At 34.1% G+C, this 16,905-nt stretch overlaps 1 protein-coding gene across 4 annotated transcripts in view; it reads right to left on the reverse strand.

Moving 5' to 3' along the window:
- Positions 1 to 3,224: 3,224 nt before the first annotated feature.
- Positions 3,225 to 16,905, reverse strand: part of crlf1a (cytokine receptor-like factor 1a) — a 56,916-nt gene continuing 43,235 nt past the window's right edge. The window contains exons 5-9 of one of the 4 annotated variants that reach the window (XM_061968097.2): positions 12,917 to 13,074; positions 10,334 to 10,408; positions 7,438 to 7,531; positions 3,909 to 4,093; positions 3,225 to 3,674 (exon numbers count right to left, since the gene is read on the reverse strand). In XM_061968097.2, coding sequence (XP_061824081.2) covers positions 3,633 to 3,674; positions 3,909 to 4,093; positions 7,438 to 7,531; positions 10,334 to 10,408; positions 12,917 to 13,074 — 554 coding nt within the window. In that variant the 3' untranslated portion in view covers positions 3,225 to 3,632. Of the gene's footprint in view, positions 3,790 to 3,904; positions 4,094 to 7,437; positions 7,532 to 10,333; positions 10,409 to 12,916; positions 13,075 to 16,905 lie in introns of all 4 variants that reach the window. The other 3 variants (XM_061968098.2, XM_061968100.2, XM_061968099.2) reach the window with 3 other exon arrangements.

The raw sequence follows: 16,905 nt of genomic DNA on the forward strand, positions 1-16,905 counted from the left end.
GCATACTTGCCAACCTTGAGACCTCCAAATTCGGGAGATTTGGGGGGTGAGGTGGGCGGGGTCTGGGGGGCGGGGCCAGGGGGCGGAGTTAAGGGGGAGGAGTATATTCATAGCTAGAATTCACTTAAATTTAAGTATTTCTTATACATATATATATATATATATATATATATATATATATATATATATATATATATATATATATATATATATATATATATATATATATACACACACACATATATAAATACAATAAATACTTGACTTTCAGTGAATTCTAGCTATATATAACTATATATTTTATTATATTTATGTATACATATAAATACAATAAATACTTGACTTTCAGTTAATTCTAGCTATATATAAATATGTATTTTATTATATATATATATATATACATATAAATAAAATAAATACTTGACTTTCAGTGAATTCTAGCTATATATATATATGTATTTTATTATATATATATACATATAAATAAAATAAATACTTGACTTTCGGTGAATTCTAGCTATGTATAAATATGTATTTTATTATATATATATATATATATATATATATATATATATATATATATATATATATATATATACATATAAATAAAATAAATACTTGACTTTCAGTGAATTCTAGCTATATATATATATGTATTTTATTATATATATATACATATAAATAAAATAAATACTTGACTTTCAGTGAATTCTAGCTATATATAAATATGTATTTTATTATATATATATATATATATATATATATATATATACATATAAATAAAATAAATACTTGACTTTCAGTGAATTCTAGCTATATATAAATATGTATTTTATTATATATATATATATATATATATACATATAAATAAAATAAATACTTGACTTTCAGTGAATTCTAGCTATATATAAATATGTATTTTATTATATATATATATATATATATACATATAAATAAAATAAATACTTGACTTTCAGTGAATTCTAGCTATATATAAATATGTATTTTATTATATATATATATATATATATATATATATACATATACATAAATAAAATAAATACTTGACTTTCAGTGAATTCTAGCTATATATAAATATGTATTTTATTATATATATATATATATATATATATACATATAAATAAAATAAATACTTGACTTTCAGTGAATTCTAGCTATATATAAATATGTATTTAATTATATATATATATATATACACATAAATAAAATAAATACTTGACTTTCAGTGAATTCTAGCTATATATAAATATGTATTTTATTATATATATATATATATATATATATACATATAAATAAAATAAATACTTGACTTTCAGTGAATTCCAGCTATATATAAATATGTATTTTATTATATATATGTATATACATATAAATAAAATAAATACTTGACTTTCAGTGAATTCTAGCTATATATAAATATGTATTTTATCATATATATATACATATAAATAAAATACTAGACTTTCAGTGAATTCTAGCTATATATAAATATGTATTTTATTATATATATATATATATATATACACAAATAAAATAAGTACTTGACTTTCAGTGAATTCTAGCTATATATAAATATGTATTTTATTATATATATATATATATATATATATATATATATATATATACAAATAAAATAAATACTTGACTTTCAGTGAATTCTAGCTATATATAAATATGTATTTTATTATATATATATATATATATACATATAAATAAAATAAATACTTGACTTTCAGTGAATTCTAGCTATATATAAATATGTATTTTATTATATATATATATATATATATATATATATATATATATATATATACATATAAATAAAATAAATACTTGAATTTCAGTGTTCATTTATTTACACATTTACACACATAACACTCCTCTCTACTCATTGTTGTATTTGAAAGTGCAATGCTTTGCAGGCAGTAGCACAGCCTTTGAAGGAGCATAGGTATGGGCAGTGTAATATTCTGGGTTGGAGTCAATAACCAGGCGAGGTGACGAAGTTACGTCTCTTTACTTCATACTTCAGAACCGACTCCCACACTTGCCGTCAGGGTGCGCAATACACCGTAAACCGTTGGCCAACCAAAAAGTAACCACGGAACTGTGGTTACTTTTTTAAACCGTTGGCCAACCAAAAAGATACTTGGTTTACGTTGTATTGCGCACCCTGACGGCAAGTGTGGGAGTCGGTTCTGAAGTATGAAGTAAAAAGCGGACGTGACGAGAGGCTGTCCTCCGCACGAACCTGGAGGGGGCGTGCCGTAAGTCCGGCAGGAAATCGGGAGAAATTCGGGAGAATGGTTGTCCCGGGAGATTTTCGGGAGAGGCACTGAAATCCGGGAGTCTCCCGGAAAATTCGGGAGGGTTGGCAAGTATGACACTAGGTGTGGTGAAATTTGTCCTCTGCATTTGACCCATGCCCTTGTTCCACACCCTGGGAGGTGAGGGGAGCAGTGAGCAGCAACGGTGGCCGCGCCCGGGAATAATTTTTTGGTGACTTACCCCCAATTCCAATTCTTGATGCCGAGTGCCAAGCAGGGAGGTAATGGGTCCCATTTTTATAGTCTTTGGCATGACTCGGCCGGGGTTTGAACTCACAATCTACCGATCTCAGGGCGGACACTCTAACCCAGGGGTCCCCAAACTTTTTGACTCCGGGGCCGCATTAGGGTAAAACAATTTGGCTGGGGGCCGCGCTATATATATATATATATATATATATATATATATATGTATGTATGTATATATATATAAAAATTATGAAATTTCCTTTTCACAACATATTATAACTACACCTTGTACACAACATAAATACTGTTCAATTATATACACAGTAAAGGCATGTGAAACATCCTTGTAACCTTTGCACCAATTATATACTATATACAAACAATTATACTTTCATTATTATTTAAATCCCAAATTTAGTTTTTAATTAACATTACTCAATACTGTGTTGATTCAAGAGTGATATATTTTTCCAAGACATTGGTCTTAAAGTGTTTTTTAGATTTATGAACATGCACAAGGGAAAATTGGCTTCTTTATCTGGGTACACAAAAATATTATGTTTTTTAAATTTATTTATCAAGATTTTTTTTTTTTTAATAGAAGCTTTTTTTATTAACATTTCTGCCCATTAAAGCAGGCAACACAGTTTTCTTTATTTCCTAACAAAAGACTCACAGACTAATTGGTCATTGCAACGTTCAGTCATTAATATTTATTCAGGGAGCTAAACATAACTTAAGAAATAAAACTTTATACATATTTTAAATATAGCGGTAGGATTTGGTAGAAAAATAAAAGGCAGGCAATGTTCATGACAAAAAAAAATACAGCATGATCATTTCAACGCGTCTGCATTGACACTGAGTGGCCACTGGGTGTCGCATTGGAGCTGCAGGGTTTAAACAAAAAAGTGTTTTCCTGCCTTCTTGGGTTCAGTCAGTGTCCAAAATTCCACCAAATTCCTTTGATTATGTGTCCTCTTTGCCTTGTCAGTCATCTTGCAAGCTTTTCATGCAAGCCAGTGCTTGTCTTGACGGGAAATTAGGATTAACTCTGGATGTCCTCTGCAGGAATACAAACGTGTTTTTGTCATTTCACCCCAAATCACACTCTGTTCCTCTTTTCTGGGATTTCTGCTGTTGGATTTGTAAAAAAAAAAAAAAAAAAAGTGAAAAAAGCAGATGAAAAAAGGCAGCAGCAGCATGTGCTACGATTTATCCCCTTGGAGAACCTAAATGAACACGACAGAATCTGTTACAAATTAGCCGTTTGGGGCACGTGTGTGTGTGTGTGTGTGTGTGTGTGTGTGTGTGTGTGTGTGTGTGTGTGTGTGTGTGTGTGCGCTCGCCACATTAGTGATGCTTACCTACCTGGTTGCGTGCTTTGTGCGACTTCTGCATGAGCACCCTCCACTGGTCGTACAGCTTCATGGACATGCTGCTGCAGCCGTAAGCGTGTTTGCGCACCCAGCCGAAGAACTGCTTCAGCTCCCGCCGCAGCGTGGAGTTGGAGTCGCCACTCGACTTGGAATCGCAGGAGCCCGACATGAAGCGCTCTGCACACAAGAGCAAATCACAAATGAGCGCAAAATTGATTACTTTTTTTTTATCGTAGACTTTGATCTTGTCCAACGTGGATGCCAGTGATTCTGTTTGGCTCACATTTTTCTTTTATGGGTCTCAATATGGCTGTGATTTCACTTTTGTTTTTATCGCATCCCACATTTGTATTCACAACACATTTTCTATGTCTCGAATTAAAATGCCTAATTTGGCGTGGATTTTTTTCCCCCAAAGTTGCCATGTTTTGATGCAGATTTTCTTTCAGTAACACTGCATCAGTAATTTTATATTTATATGTATGTATTAGTGTCCCGATACCAATATTTTGGTACCAGTACCAAAATGTATTTTGTACTTTTCGACACTTTTCTAAATATTTCTAATATTTTACTAAATATTTTATTAAATATTTTATATATATATATATATTTATATATATATATATTTTATTTTTTTTAATATATTTTTTATATAAATATATATATATATATATATTTTTTATATATATATTTTTTATATAAATATATATATATATATATATATATATATATATATATATATATATATATATATATATTATTAAATATTTCTATTAATATTTCTAAAAAAAATTCTAAATAAAGGGGACCGCAAAAAATTGCATAATTGGCTTTATTTTAACCAAAAATCTTAGGGTACATTAAACATATGTTTCTTATTGCAAGTTTGTCCTTAAATACAATAGTGAACATACTAGACAACTTGTCTTATATTAGTATGTATACAAACAAAGGCTCCTAATTTAGTCTGCTGACATATGCAGTAACATTTTGTGTCATTTATCATTCTATTATTTTGTCAAAATTATTAAGGACAAGCGGTAGAAAATTACTTTAAATCTATGTGTTCATTTACTGTTAATATCTGCTTATTTTCTCTTTCAACATGTTCTATCTACACTTCTGTTCAAATGTAATAATCACTTATTATTCTGTTGTTTGGATACTTTACATTAGTTTTGGATGATCCCACAAATTTGGGTATCAATCCGATACCAAGTACTTACAGGATCATACATTGGTCATATTCAAAGTCCTCATGTGTCCAGGGACATATTTCCTGAGTTTTTAAACATAATATACATTTTTAAGAAAGGAAAAAAGACTGTGATGCTAAAAAATATCAGAATCAGAATCAGCTTTATTGTCATTACGCAGGGTAACGAGATTGAGGCCATTCCATACAGTGCCATGTGTGCATGCAAGAAAACAATGTGTAAATATATAAAAATATAGAAGTGCAAGGAAAGGTGTGGAAGAGAACAGTGTACACTATACTCTCTGTACAATGTACACTCTATACACATATCTCTATACAAATATCGATGTAATCATAGTAGTATCGACTAGATACTAGGGCTGCGAATCTTTGGGTGTCCCACGATTCTATTCAATATCGATTCTTGGGGTCACGATTCGATTCGAAATCGATTTTTTTCGATTCAACGCGATTCTCGATTCAAAAACGATATTTTCCCGATTCAAAAGGATTCATTCAATACATAGGATTTCAGCAGGATCTACCCCAGGCAAGCAGAGTAGTAGATTTTTGTAAAAAGCTTTTATAACTGTAAAGGACAATGTTTTATCAACTGATTGCAATAATGTACATTTGTTTTAACTATTAAATGAACCAAAAATATGACTTATTTTATCTTTGTGAAAATATTGGACAGTGTGTTGTCAAGCTTATGAGATGCGATGCAAGTGTAAGCCACTGACACTAGTGATCTTTTTTCTTTTTTTTTTTATAAATGTGTAATGATAATGAGGGATTTTTAATCACTGCTATGTTGAAATTGTAACTAATATTGATACTGTTGTTGATAATATTCATTTTTGTTTCACTACTCTTGGATTGTGGCAATTTTAACACCTCCAAATGTGTTAATAGAAACGACAACCACGGTGCACATTACAATCAAACAGTTGGTGCTTAATAAGTGCAATACTTACAGTTTCAACACTTTCTCGGGCGCAACAAAAAACAAACCATAAACTATACACTTCTGCCATCTAACATCTTGGACTTAGTGTCATACTTGCAAATGATGATAATAAAACCAGATATAACAACTGGACAGCAGTGGCCGTGCCAGCAACCTGAGGGTTCCAGGTTCGATCCCAGCTTCTGCCATCCTAGTCCCCCTGGTATTTTAATTTTTTTAATTTTTTTTGTCATAAAAAAATACAATCATGTGTGCTTACGGACTGTATCCCTGCAGACTGTATTGATATATATTGATATATAATGTAGGAACTAGAAATATTAATAACAGAAAGAAACAACCCTTTTGTGTGAATGAGTGTGAATGAGTGGGAGGGAGGTTTTTTGGGTTGGTGCACTAATTGTAAGTGTATCTCGTGTTTTTTATGTAGATTTAATTTAAAAAAATGTTCTTTATTTTTTTATTTCTTGTGCGGCCCGATACCAATCGATCCACGGCCCGGTGGTTGGGGACCACTGACGTAGAGTACCAGTCTCGTTTCCCAGGTACCGGGAATTGGTACCGTTTTGGTTTATATGTGAACTAAATGCAAGGCATAAGATGTCAAGTGGGATACATTGTAGTCAAGCCTTTACAGCTTGATTTTGTTCTTTTTTTTTTTTGGTAACTTTGAATTCAATATCTGGCGTTTGTTTTTGTTTTTTTATTTAAAAGTACACATGATTTACAATATCAAGATTTTTGAACAATACCTTTTTTTTTAAAGTTGCCTAGCAATTACATAACATTTTTACTCATATTTTTAATATTTTTTGATTCATTGATTTTTGTTGAATTTTTTTTTTTTTTTTAAATGTTTACCCTATGACTTATTATGTATTTATTGCATTTTGTGTGTTTTCGGTCATATATTTATTTTAATTTGGATTTAGATCAATTTGACAGGGTATATATAATAACTAATCATTTTAAACTAATGTGTATTTTTTTGGGCAGTAATTTTTTCCAATTGTATATAATACTTTAATATTTATACTTGTTTAATGCTTAAATATATTTAGTTTTATTTGCTATTTAGATTGACCTAATTGGTTGTTCTTTTCATTTTATATTTCAGTCGCTTATTAGAAGTAAGCAATTTTAATTTAAGAGTAATTCTTTTTTTTTGAGATGAGAATTTTGATATTTGTAATAATAATCATGTTTATCAACATGTACATTCAGAATTAAAAATATTAAATTTTCTTATGATAACTTTTCTTCATATTTTTGCAATTTTTTTTGCTGATCATAATTGTTTTGGATATTTATTTATTGTATTTTTACTCCAACTTCTGTGTGCATGCTCACCACTGTGAGGCGTGGACGCAGCAGTGGGATGACTCCACTCGCTCCAGATTCCAGCCTTGCGAGACCCGTAGATCCCCACCGGGTTACACCGCACCTACATGGGGATAAACATTAGCCACATGGAAAAACACTAATAATAATAAAAACAAATGAATGCTAATAGTTGGCATCAAACTAAAAATAATCAGGCTAATAATAATAATTGTAACAATATTATCATGAAAAAATATAAATATGCCAATGATAATGATGCTAATAATATAATGATAAAGCTAACACTAATTATAATATTAATATATACAATAATGATAGAGTGCTGGGAGCAAACTGTTGTAAAAATGCTAATGCTAACAATAATGTTCATAATAATAATCCTGCTAAAATCATTACGCTGAAATAATAATAATAATAATAATAGTAACAATAACACAATAAAAAAGGAATCATGCTAATTAAATTATTGCATATAATAGTAATGATAACAATAATGATCATATTTATATGATAGTGATAGTAATGTTATAGCTAACAATAATGGTAATGATAACACTAATGTTAATAATGATAATGCTAATAATAATCATGTTAATGACTGATGTTAATAACAATCATACAATGACAATATTTATCATACTAAAAATAATGATAATAATAACAATCATGCTAATAATAATCATAATGACTGATATTAATAACAATTATACAATGACAATACTTAAACTAAAAATAATCATAATAATAATCGGTGTTGGGACTACAAAGTAACGCGCTACTGTAACGCCGTTAGTTTCGGCGGTAACTAGTAATCTAACGCGTTATTTTTTATATTCAGTAACTCAGTTACCGTTACTACATGATGCGTTACTGCGTTTTTTTACGTTACTTTTGATGTAGTATCGGCTAGAAACAGAAGCGCTGCGGTGTCGTTCTTCTGAATCTTCCTCTGTCACAAGCCGGAGAGAAGAAAAGACGCACAGTCTATGTGTGTGTCTGGGTGTGGGATCTTTATGAGCAGGAGAAGAAAAAAGTTGTGGATGAACTATCCCGAGCATCATCTGTTGCGCTCATGACAGACGGGTGGACGTCCCGGGGAACTATAAGCGCTCACTTCATCACAGTAGACTGGGAGATGACAAGACACGCCCCCTCTACGAGAGTCACCTTGCACGGGTACTGACACAAGCAGTGGAGGAATGGAAGATAAAGATATCCCAGTCACATGTGATAATGCCAAAAATCAAATAATTACAGTGAATGAGGCAGGACTGGGACCACAGATAGGTGCTTTGCACATGTAGTGAATGTGGCATCACATCTCAGTCAATAGGATGGAGCGCCTCCTTGGGAGGATCAGGAAGGAGGTTTCCTACTTCCACCCAAGCACAACAGCTGCTCATGTGCTTAAGACAAAGCAAGAAATGCTAAAGCTGCCTACTCATAAGCTCATACATGATGTCCCAACGAGGTGGAACTCCACTTATGATATGTTGGAGCAGCAGGCAGCTATATACTCTGCATTGACCCACAACACCCTGAAGACAAATGTCACCCTGTCTGATGATGATGTGAGAGTGGCAGATGAGGTCCTCCAGGTGCTTAAACCCCTCAAAAGTGTTCCATCTCTACTGAGCACTGAAACTTCACCATCTGTGTCAATGACCCTGCCACTGAAAACAAGGATTCTACAATCCATGGCTCCGAGTGTGGAAGACAGCAGCATCACTCCAGATGTCAGCCTTTATTTCACTACCTATGTTTCAAGGAAGATGATGTTTCTTCTTATGTTGCACTTAAACTTGTTTTTTATTAATGGTCATTGGTCCAAGTTTAAAGAAAGGAGGAATGCCTTTTTATGTTGCACTGTTTTTCATTAATTATGTTAAAAGGAAAATAAAAATGCATGTCAAGTTGATCAACAGATTGTATTATTGTCCAGTGCAATAACAGTACTGAAATGAAGGCTAAAAGGGCATTAATGGGAGCTTTAAAAAAAAAAATAAGAAAAAAATAAGTAACTAAGTAGTTACTTTTCACAGTAACACATTACTTTTTGGTGTAAGTAACTGAGTTAGTAACTGAGTTACTTTTGAAATAAAGTAACTAGTAACTGTAACTAGTTACTGGTTTTCAGTAACTAACCCAACACTGATAATAATCACGCTAAAACAATAATTTTGATAATAATCAGGTTAAAATAATATTGCTATAAATAATCATGAAATGATAATCATGTTACAATAATCAAGTTGATAGTCATGATAATACTAACAATAATAACAATGTAATAATGCTAATGACAACAATAATGCTCATATTAATATATAATTATGATAGTGACAATAATGTTAATGTATTAGTAATGATAATACAAATATTGTTAATAATTACAATGCTAATAATAATCAAATCAAATAATCATGTTATTAACAACAATCCTAATAATTACCATGCTAAAATAATCGTGCTAATAATAATAATTCTAACAATGATACAAATAAACGTTTAATAATGTTAATGATTTTTATTTCTTTTTCATTTATTTATTTATTTCAGGCAATGACATAAAAAAAATAATTTAAAAAAAGTACAAAGTTGACAACACATAATATAAATGAATATAGTGCAAAAGGTAATGTATAGTATGTAATGATATTAATGATATTAATAATAATAATAGTAATCAAGTAATGATAATAATAACGCTAATATTATTTATAATTATGATAGTGATAATAATGGTAATACTAACAATAATGTTCTAAATAAAAATTATAATGACAATGACGATATTGATAATAATAATTCTAACAGAATTCTACGAATAATAACAATACTACTAGCAACAATATTCTAATGATAAAAAATATATGTCTAAATAAATAACACCAATATCTACCTGCACAAAGTACACAGTTCCAGGTCTGAGTCCCGCCAGTCTGCAAGATGTCTGATTGCCGACGTCATCCATCACCTGCGGGTCAGTGAAGAACAAACAGGATTAATAATGATAATAATAAATAAATCAATCCAACATCAAAGCTTCAATCAGACGCCAACCACAAATATGTTTGCAGAGCGTGTTTGTTTAGTGGCTCCTGATCAGCGTGTTTATGGAAACATTTCTGCTGTGGATCAGCGCGTAGACAAGCACGCAGAGGGAGACAAATCAGTCACATGTGCTGAGCTATTAAACCACAGGCAAATAAACAGGAGATGAATAAATAATGCAGCGCACCATCAGAGAACAATGTAATAATTATCATGACAGGAAGGAGCCCGGCAGCCATATTGAAGACATTACCAGCGTGACCTCACCATGAGAAGCGGTCCACGTGGTCTCGGGTCTCATCCACTCGGCCACGTAATGCAGCTTTAATCACCACGGAATCAAACACGCTATTTGTCATTCATTCCTTTATACAGACAAGCAACCACCAGATGGCGCTATAGTGAAAAAGGTTTGTCACTTTGATGCAAAATTAAAATATTTAGTAAATTCGCTTGTTTGGTGGTGCTTTAGAGTAACGTTCTAATTCATAACTAGAATTTGCAATTTTGGAGATGCTGTGTGCGCCCATATGCGCAAGTTGAACAGAAATGCTTACGTCAGCATGCCGACGGTTAGGACACACAAATTAGCTAAATAAATATTGATAATAATAGAGATGTCCGATAATGTCTTTTTTGCCGATATCCGATATTCCGATATTGTCCAACTCGATATCAACCGATACCGATATATACAGTGGTGGAATTAACACATTATTATGCCTAATTTTGTTGTGATGCCCCGCTGGATGCATTAAACAATACAACAAGGTTTTCCAAAATAAATCAACTCAAGTTATGGAAAAAAATGCCAACATGGCACTGCCATATTTATTATTGAAGTCACAAAGTGCATTATTTTTTTTAACATGCCTCAAAGCAGCAGCTTGGAATTTGGGACATGCTCTCCCTGAGAGAGCATGAAGAGGTTGAGGTAGGCGGGGTTGAGGTGGGGGGGTGAGGGGTAGCGGGGGTGTATATTGTAGCGTCCCGGAAGAGTTAGTGCTGCAAGGGGTTCTGGGTATTTGTTCTGTTGTGTTACAGTGCGGATGTTCTCCCGAAATGTGTTTGTCATTCTTGTTTGGTGTGGGTTCACAGTGGGGCGCATATTTGTAACAGTGTTAAAGTTGTTTATACGGCCACCCTCAGTGTGACCTGTATGGCTGTTGATCAAGTATGCATTGCATTCACTTGTGTGTGTGTGAAAAGCCGTAGATATTATGTGATTGGACCGGCATGCAAATGCAGTGCCTTTAAGACACGCCCCCCAATATTGTTGTCTGTGTGGAAATCGGGAGAAATTCGGGAGGATGGTTGCCCCGGGAGATTTTCGGGAGGGGCACTGAAATTCGGGAGTTTCCCGGGAAAATTGGGAGGTTTGGCAAGGATGACTGGGAGATGCAACTGCTCTGTACTTCTCCCTACGTCCGTGTACCACCACGTACAGCGGCGTTTTAAAAAGTCATACATTTTACTTTTTGAAACTGATACCGATAATTTCCGATATTACATTTTAAAGCATTTATCGGCCGATAATATCGGCAGTCCGATATTATCGGACATCTCTAATGCTAACGTCAGCATTTTAACAGTTAGCATATGTGAAATACCAAGTCATATGACTCGGGGGTAAAGGGTTGTAAAATTTGCTAAAAATATGCTAACGTTAGCATGCTAACAGTTAGTATATGTCACGTACCACGTGAAATGACTCTGACGTGTACGGCAGCAAAATCGGCTTAAAAGGTTAGCATGCTAGCACGATAACATCTGCATGCTTAAAGTTAGCATATTTCAAGTACCAAGTTATATGACTCTGGAATAGACGCTTGCAAAAGTTAGCATGCTAACGCTAACTTTCTACATTGCCATGTGTCACATACAAAGTTATATGACTCCAAGGTGCACAACTGCGAAATCAAATTAGAGTAAAAAGTCAGCATGCTAATGTTAGCATGCTATCATGCTAACATGAACATGTTAGCAGTTGACTAACAAGAGCTTTGGAAATGTTCAAATCCCTTGAGAAATGAGGGATGTGTAAAAGTCTGAATAATGGCCATTTATTTTCAGTGGGGTAAAATTCCTAGTAATTCCGGGAATTTTCCGAACCGTAAAACATGTTGGCTTGAATATAGCATTCACACAATTATACAACTTTCTGTTTCTTCCGATCCTCCCTGTCCTTCCTCCGTTATTTTGGGGCACACTTTCCTGAATCGGGAACAGGGAAACCAAAAAGGATCAGAGCAATTCCGTTGATATTCGCTGATGATCAATTATTTCTTTAATGATGCAATGACATGTTGTATTTATTGAAAATATTAATACTGATTATTTAATCATAATTTGTCTTCAATTTCTGAGGTTTTTTTTAATTGTAAATAGCTTGTCATGTTTGTGTTGCTGTGTAATTGTAATTGTGCTTTACCTTCCAGTTTTGGCTGTCCTCCAGTCTGTAGCGGATCTGGTACTTGGCCTGAAACAGGAAGTCTTTGAGGGCCGGCGGGGCCTCCCAGCGGACGCTCAGCTGGTCCTCCAACTGCCCAACGCGACTCACAGTCACACCCGATGGAGGGTCCGTGGTCACTGGAGGGGAACCAGACCAGAGAAGTTAATGTGAGTTCAATAATGCCGACAAAGAGATGAACCTTCACTATGTAAAAGCCAACCGCGTCACAGTTAACATTTAATTGAAAAAAATACATAATTAAATAAGGGGGCTTCGCTACACATCATAAAATAAATATTTGAGTGCAGGCATCTCCGTCAGTCAACTACAGACGTAGGAGTTTGTTTGTTAGCACATGTAGCTCACATAACTACTGAATGCTATAGTAATGTTATTGACGTTTGTGTCCTCCTGTCTCGCTTCTTAATGTATATTATTGTAAGTGATAACTGGCGTGTGTTTTGTAGGACAACTGCACAGTTGTTATTGTTTTTTAAGATAACAAATCCGAAAAATTGTCACGATCTCGCGTGACAGTTTGGATTTTATGATTAGTGTCATGTCTGTGTAATCATGTTTTGTTTTGTTTAGTTATTGGACTCTTTTTAGTTCCTGCTTTTCCCTCCCTTGTCATGTTTCCATGGTTACCCATTAGTTTCACCAGTTCCACGTTTGGACTCATTGTGCACTCTTGTTCTTTGTGTCTATTGTTGGAACAGGTGAAACTAATGGGTAACCATGGAAACAAGACAAGGGAGTGAAAAGCAGGAACTAAAAAGAGTCCAATAACTAAACAAAACAAAACATGATTACACAGACATGACAATTAGTTTCTGTATTCATTTCCTGGCCAGCACTCTTAATTTTGTTTTCCACTTCCTGTTTGCCTCCGCCACTCCTCTGATCACCTGTCCCTGGTTGCCAATCAGGGTGCTTTTTATTCACTTCTCTTGTTTTTTGACATAAAATATATTTTTATATATACTGTATATACATATATGTACAGTATGTATATATATATATATGTACGCCCGAATGCAGCTGAGATAGGCTCCAGCACCCCCCGCGACCCCAAAAAGGGACAAGCGATAAAAGGGATGGATGGATGTATTTATATGTATATGTGCAGTATATATATACATACATATGTGCATATGTATGTATATATACACACATATATATATATATATGTATATGTACATACTGTATGTGTATATGTCTGTGCATACTGTATATATATATAATAAAGTTAAAGTACCAATGATTGTCACACACACACACACACACACTAGGTGTGGTGAAATTTGTTCTCTGCATTTGATCCATCCCCTTGTTCACCCCCTGGGAGGTGAAAAGGAGCAGTGGGCAGCAGCGGTGTGCGCCCGGGAATCATTTATGGTGATTTAACCCCCAATTCCAACCCTTGATGCTGAGTGCCAAGCAGGGAGGTAATGAGTCCCATTCTTATAGTCTTTGGTATGACTCGGCCGGGGTTTGAACTCACAACCTACCGATCTCAGGAACTCTCCCCACTATATATATATATATATATATATATATATATATATATATATATATATATATATATATATATATATATATGTGTGTGTGTTTATATGAATATGTGCAGTATATATATATATACACATATATATATATGTACCGTTTTTTTCGGAGTATAAGTCGCACCGGCCAAAAATGCATAATAAAGAAGGAAAAAAACATATATAAGGAGTATAAGTCGCATTTTTTGGGGAGATTTTTTGATAAAAGCCAACACCAAGAATAGACATTTGAAAGGCAATTTAAAATAAATAAAGAATAGTGAACAACAGGCTGAATAAGTGTACGTTATATAAGGCATAAATAACCAACTGGTATGTTAACGTAACATATTATGGTAAGAGTCATTCAAATAACTATAACATATAGAACATGCTATACGTTTACCAAACAATCTGTCACTCCTAATCGCTAAATCCCATGAAATCTTATACGTCTAGTCTCTTACGTGAATGAGCTAAATAATATTATTTGATATTTTACGGTAATGTGTTAATCATTTCACACATAAGTCGCTCCTGAGTATAAGTCGCACCCCCGGCCAAACTATGAAAAGAACTGCGACTTATAGTCCGAAAAATACGGTATATGTGTATGTATGTATATATACACATACATATATACTGTATGTGCATACGTCTGTATATACTGTATATGTATATATCCATCCATCCATTTCCTACCGCTTATTCCCTTTTGGGGTCGCGGGGGGCGCTGGAGCCTATCTCAGCTACAATCGGGCGGAAGGCGGGGTACACCCTGGACAAGTCGCCACTCATAGCAATGCTAGTGTTGCTAACATTTGTGTCCTCCTGTCCTAATTCCTTAATGTGACATTGTTGATGTATAACAGGAAGTATATTATGTTGGATAAGAGTGAAATTACCGTGTGAATGTAAAAAGTGGATAAAATACACAAAAGCTTATTAGAATTGGAGCTAATGACACACAAAACCGCACTTTTTAAATTGTCTAAATACCAGCATCATAGCTATATTACACTTTCAGTACCCTATACGTTATAATAATATGTGACTTTCAATGTTTTCTTTTAATTTTGTTTGGGAAAGAAAGTCCCTAAACTGACAATGTCGCTAATGAAGTGTAGCGGCTCCCATTTGGAAGCATTAGCATTTATTTGGATGTTCTTTTTAATATTCAACACTCCTTTTTTAGTCCGTGCCAAAGAAAATAAAGCTCTGCCGGTTGCTGTATTAGACATTAAAAAACAATAAAAAACGGCAGCTGCCTTGTATAAAACCTCTTAGCCTCACTACTACAAGCATGTCCGTTCAAATTCCATGTCGAAATCGGAGCCACTGTTTAGCCGAGCGCACCTTGTGAGAAGTCATTATTAAGGAATGTGTGTTACGGTAATGAACACGTTTATTTCTTCGCCTTCCTAGAAGGTTTTTCTATCACAGGCCAGATGGTCCGGATCAAGTAAGAGCAGTCGTAGCTTTAGGGGCTGCCACGTTTACGTTAGAGGCCGGAGAAATCAAATCCATTTCCGACTGGTGGGCTTGATGTCTTTATCCGGAAAACTGAAGGTTCCGCGGAGGTTTGCGGTCTTCCGACGTCTCAGTGGTGGCTTTTTTTTGACAGGCTAACTGTTATTTTCACTTTCCTCGCCCTTTGTTTTGGGTTCGCTTTTGTCAGCCTTAACCATTAAGCAAACACGACCACCTCCAGGGGGGCCGACGAGAATGAGTCAGCCAAGGGAAAGACTTGACAAAGTATTTGTGTGGGTTTTGCTTGGGTCGAGGAAGTAAAACAAACACGGGCAGATTAAAAACATATTCCATACCTAATACACTACAGGGGATATTGAACCATAATACGCTTTGTGCCGAAATTATCTCCTGAGGATTTTGTAGAAAAGGCGCAAAATCGTTGAGAAATTCAATACATCAACCATTTTAGGGGCACATTATGATAACCTACTACCGTATTTTCCGGACCATAGGGCACACCGGATTATAAGGCGCACTGCCAATGAATGGTCTATATTTTTATCTTTTTTCATATAATAGGTGCATAGGGCACATTAAAGGAGTCAATATTTTATTTTTTTTCAAAATATAAAACACTTCCTTGTGGTCTACATAACATGTAATGGTGGTTCTTTGGTCAAAATGTTGCATAGATGATGTTTTACAGATCATCTTCAAGCCGCTTTCTGACAGTCGCTTCAGGATGCGCCGTTTTGTGGGCGGTCTTATTTACGTGGCTCGCCTTCGGCAGCGTCTTCTCATGGGTCATCTTTGTTGTAGCGGTGTAGCGTGCAAGGACGGGAGTGGAAGAAGTGTCAAAAGATGGAGCTAACTGCTTTAATGACATTCAGACTTTACTTCAATCAACAACGGGAGCAGCATCTCCTCATCCGGAAACAACAATGTGTCCCG

This window comes from Nerophis lumbriciformis, linkage group LG08 (genome assembly GCF_033978685.3).
Source record: "Nerophis lumbriciformis linkage group LG08, RoL_Nlum_v2.1, whole genome shotgun sequence".
NCBI classification, from domain to species: Eukaryota; Metazoa; Chordata; class Actinopteri; order Syngnathiformes; family Syngnathidae; genus Nerophis; species Nerophis lumbriciformis.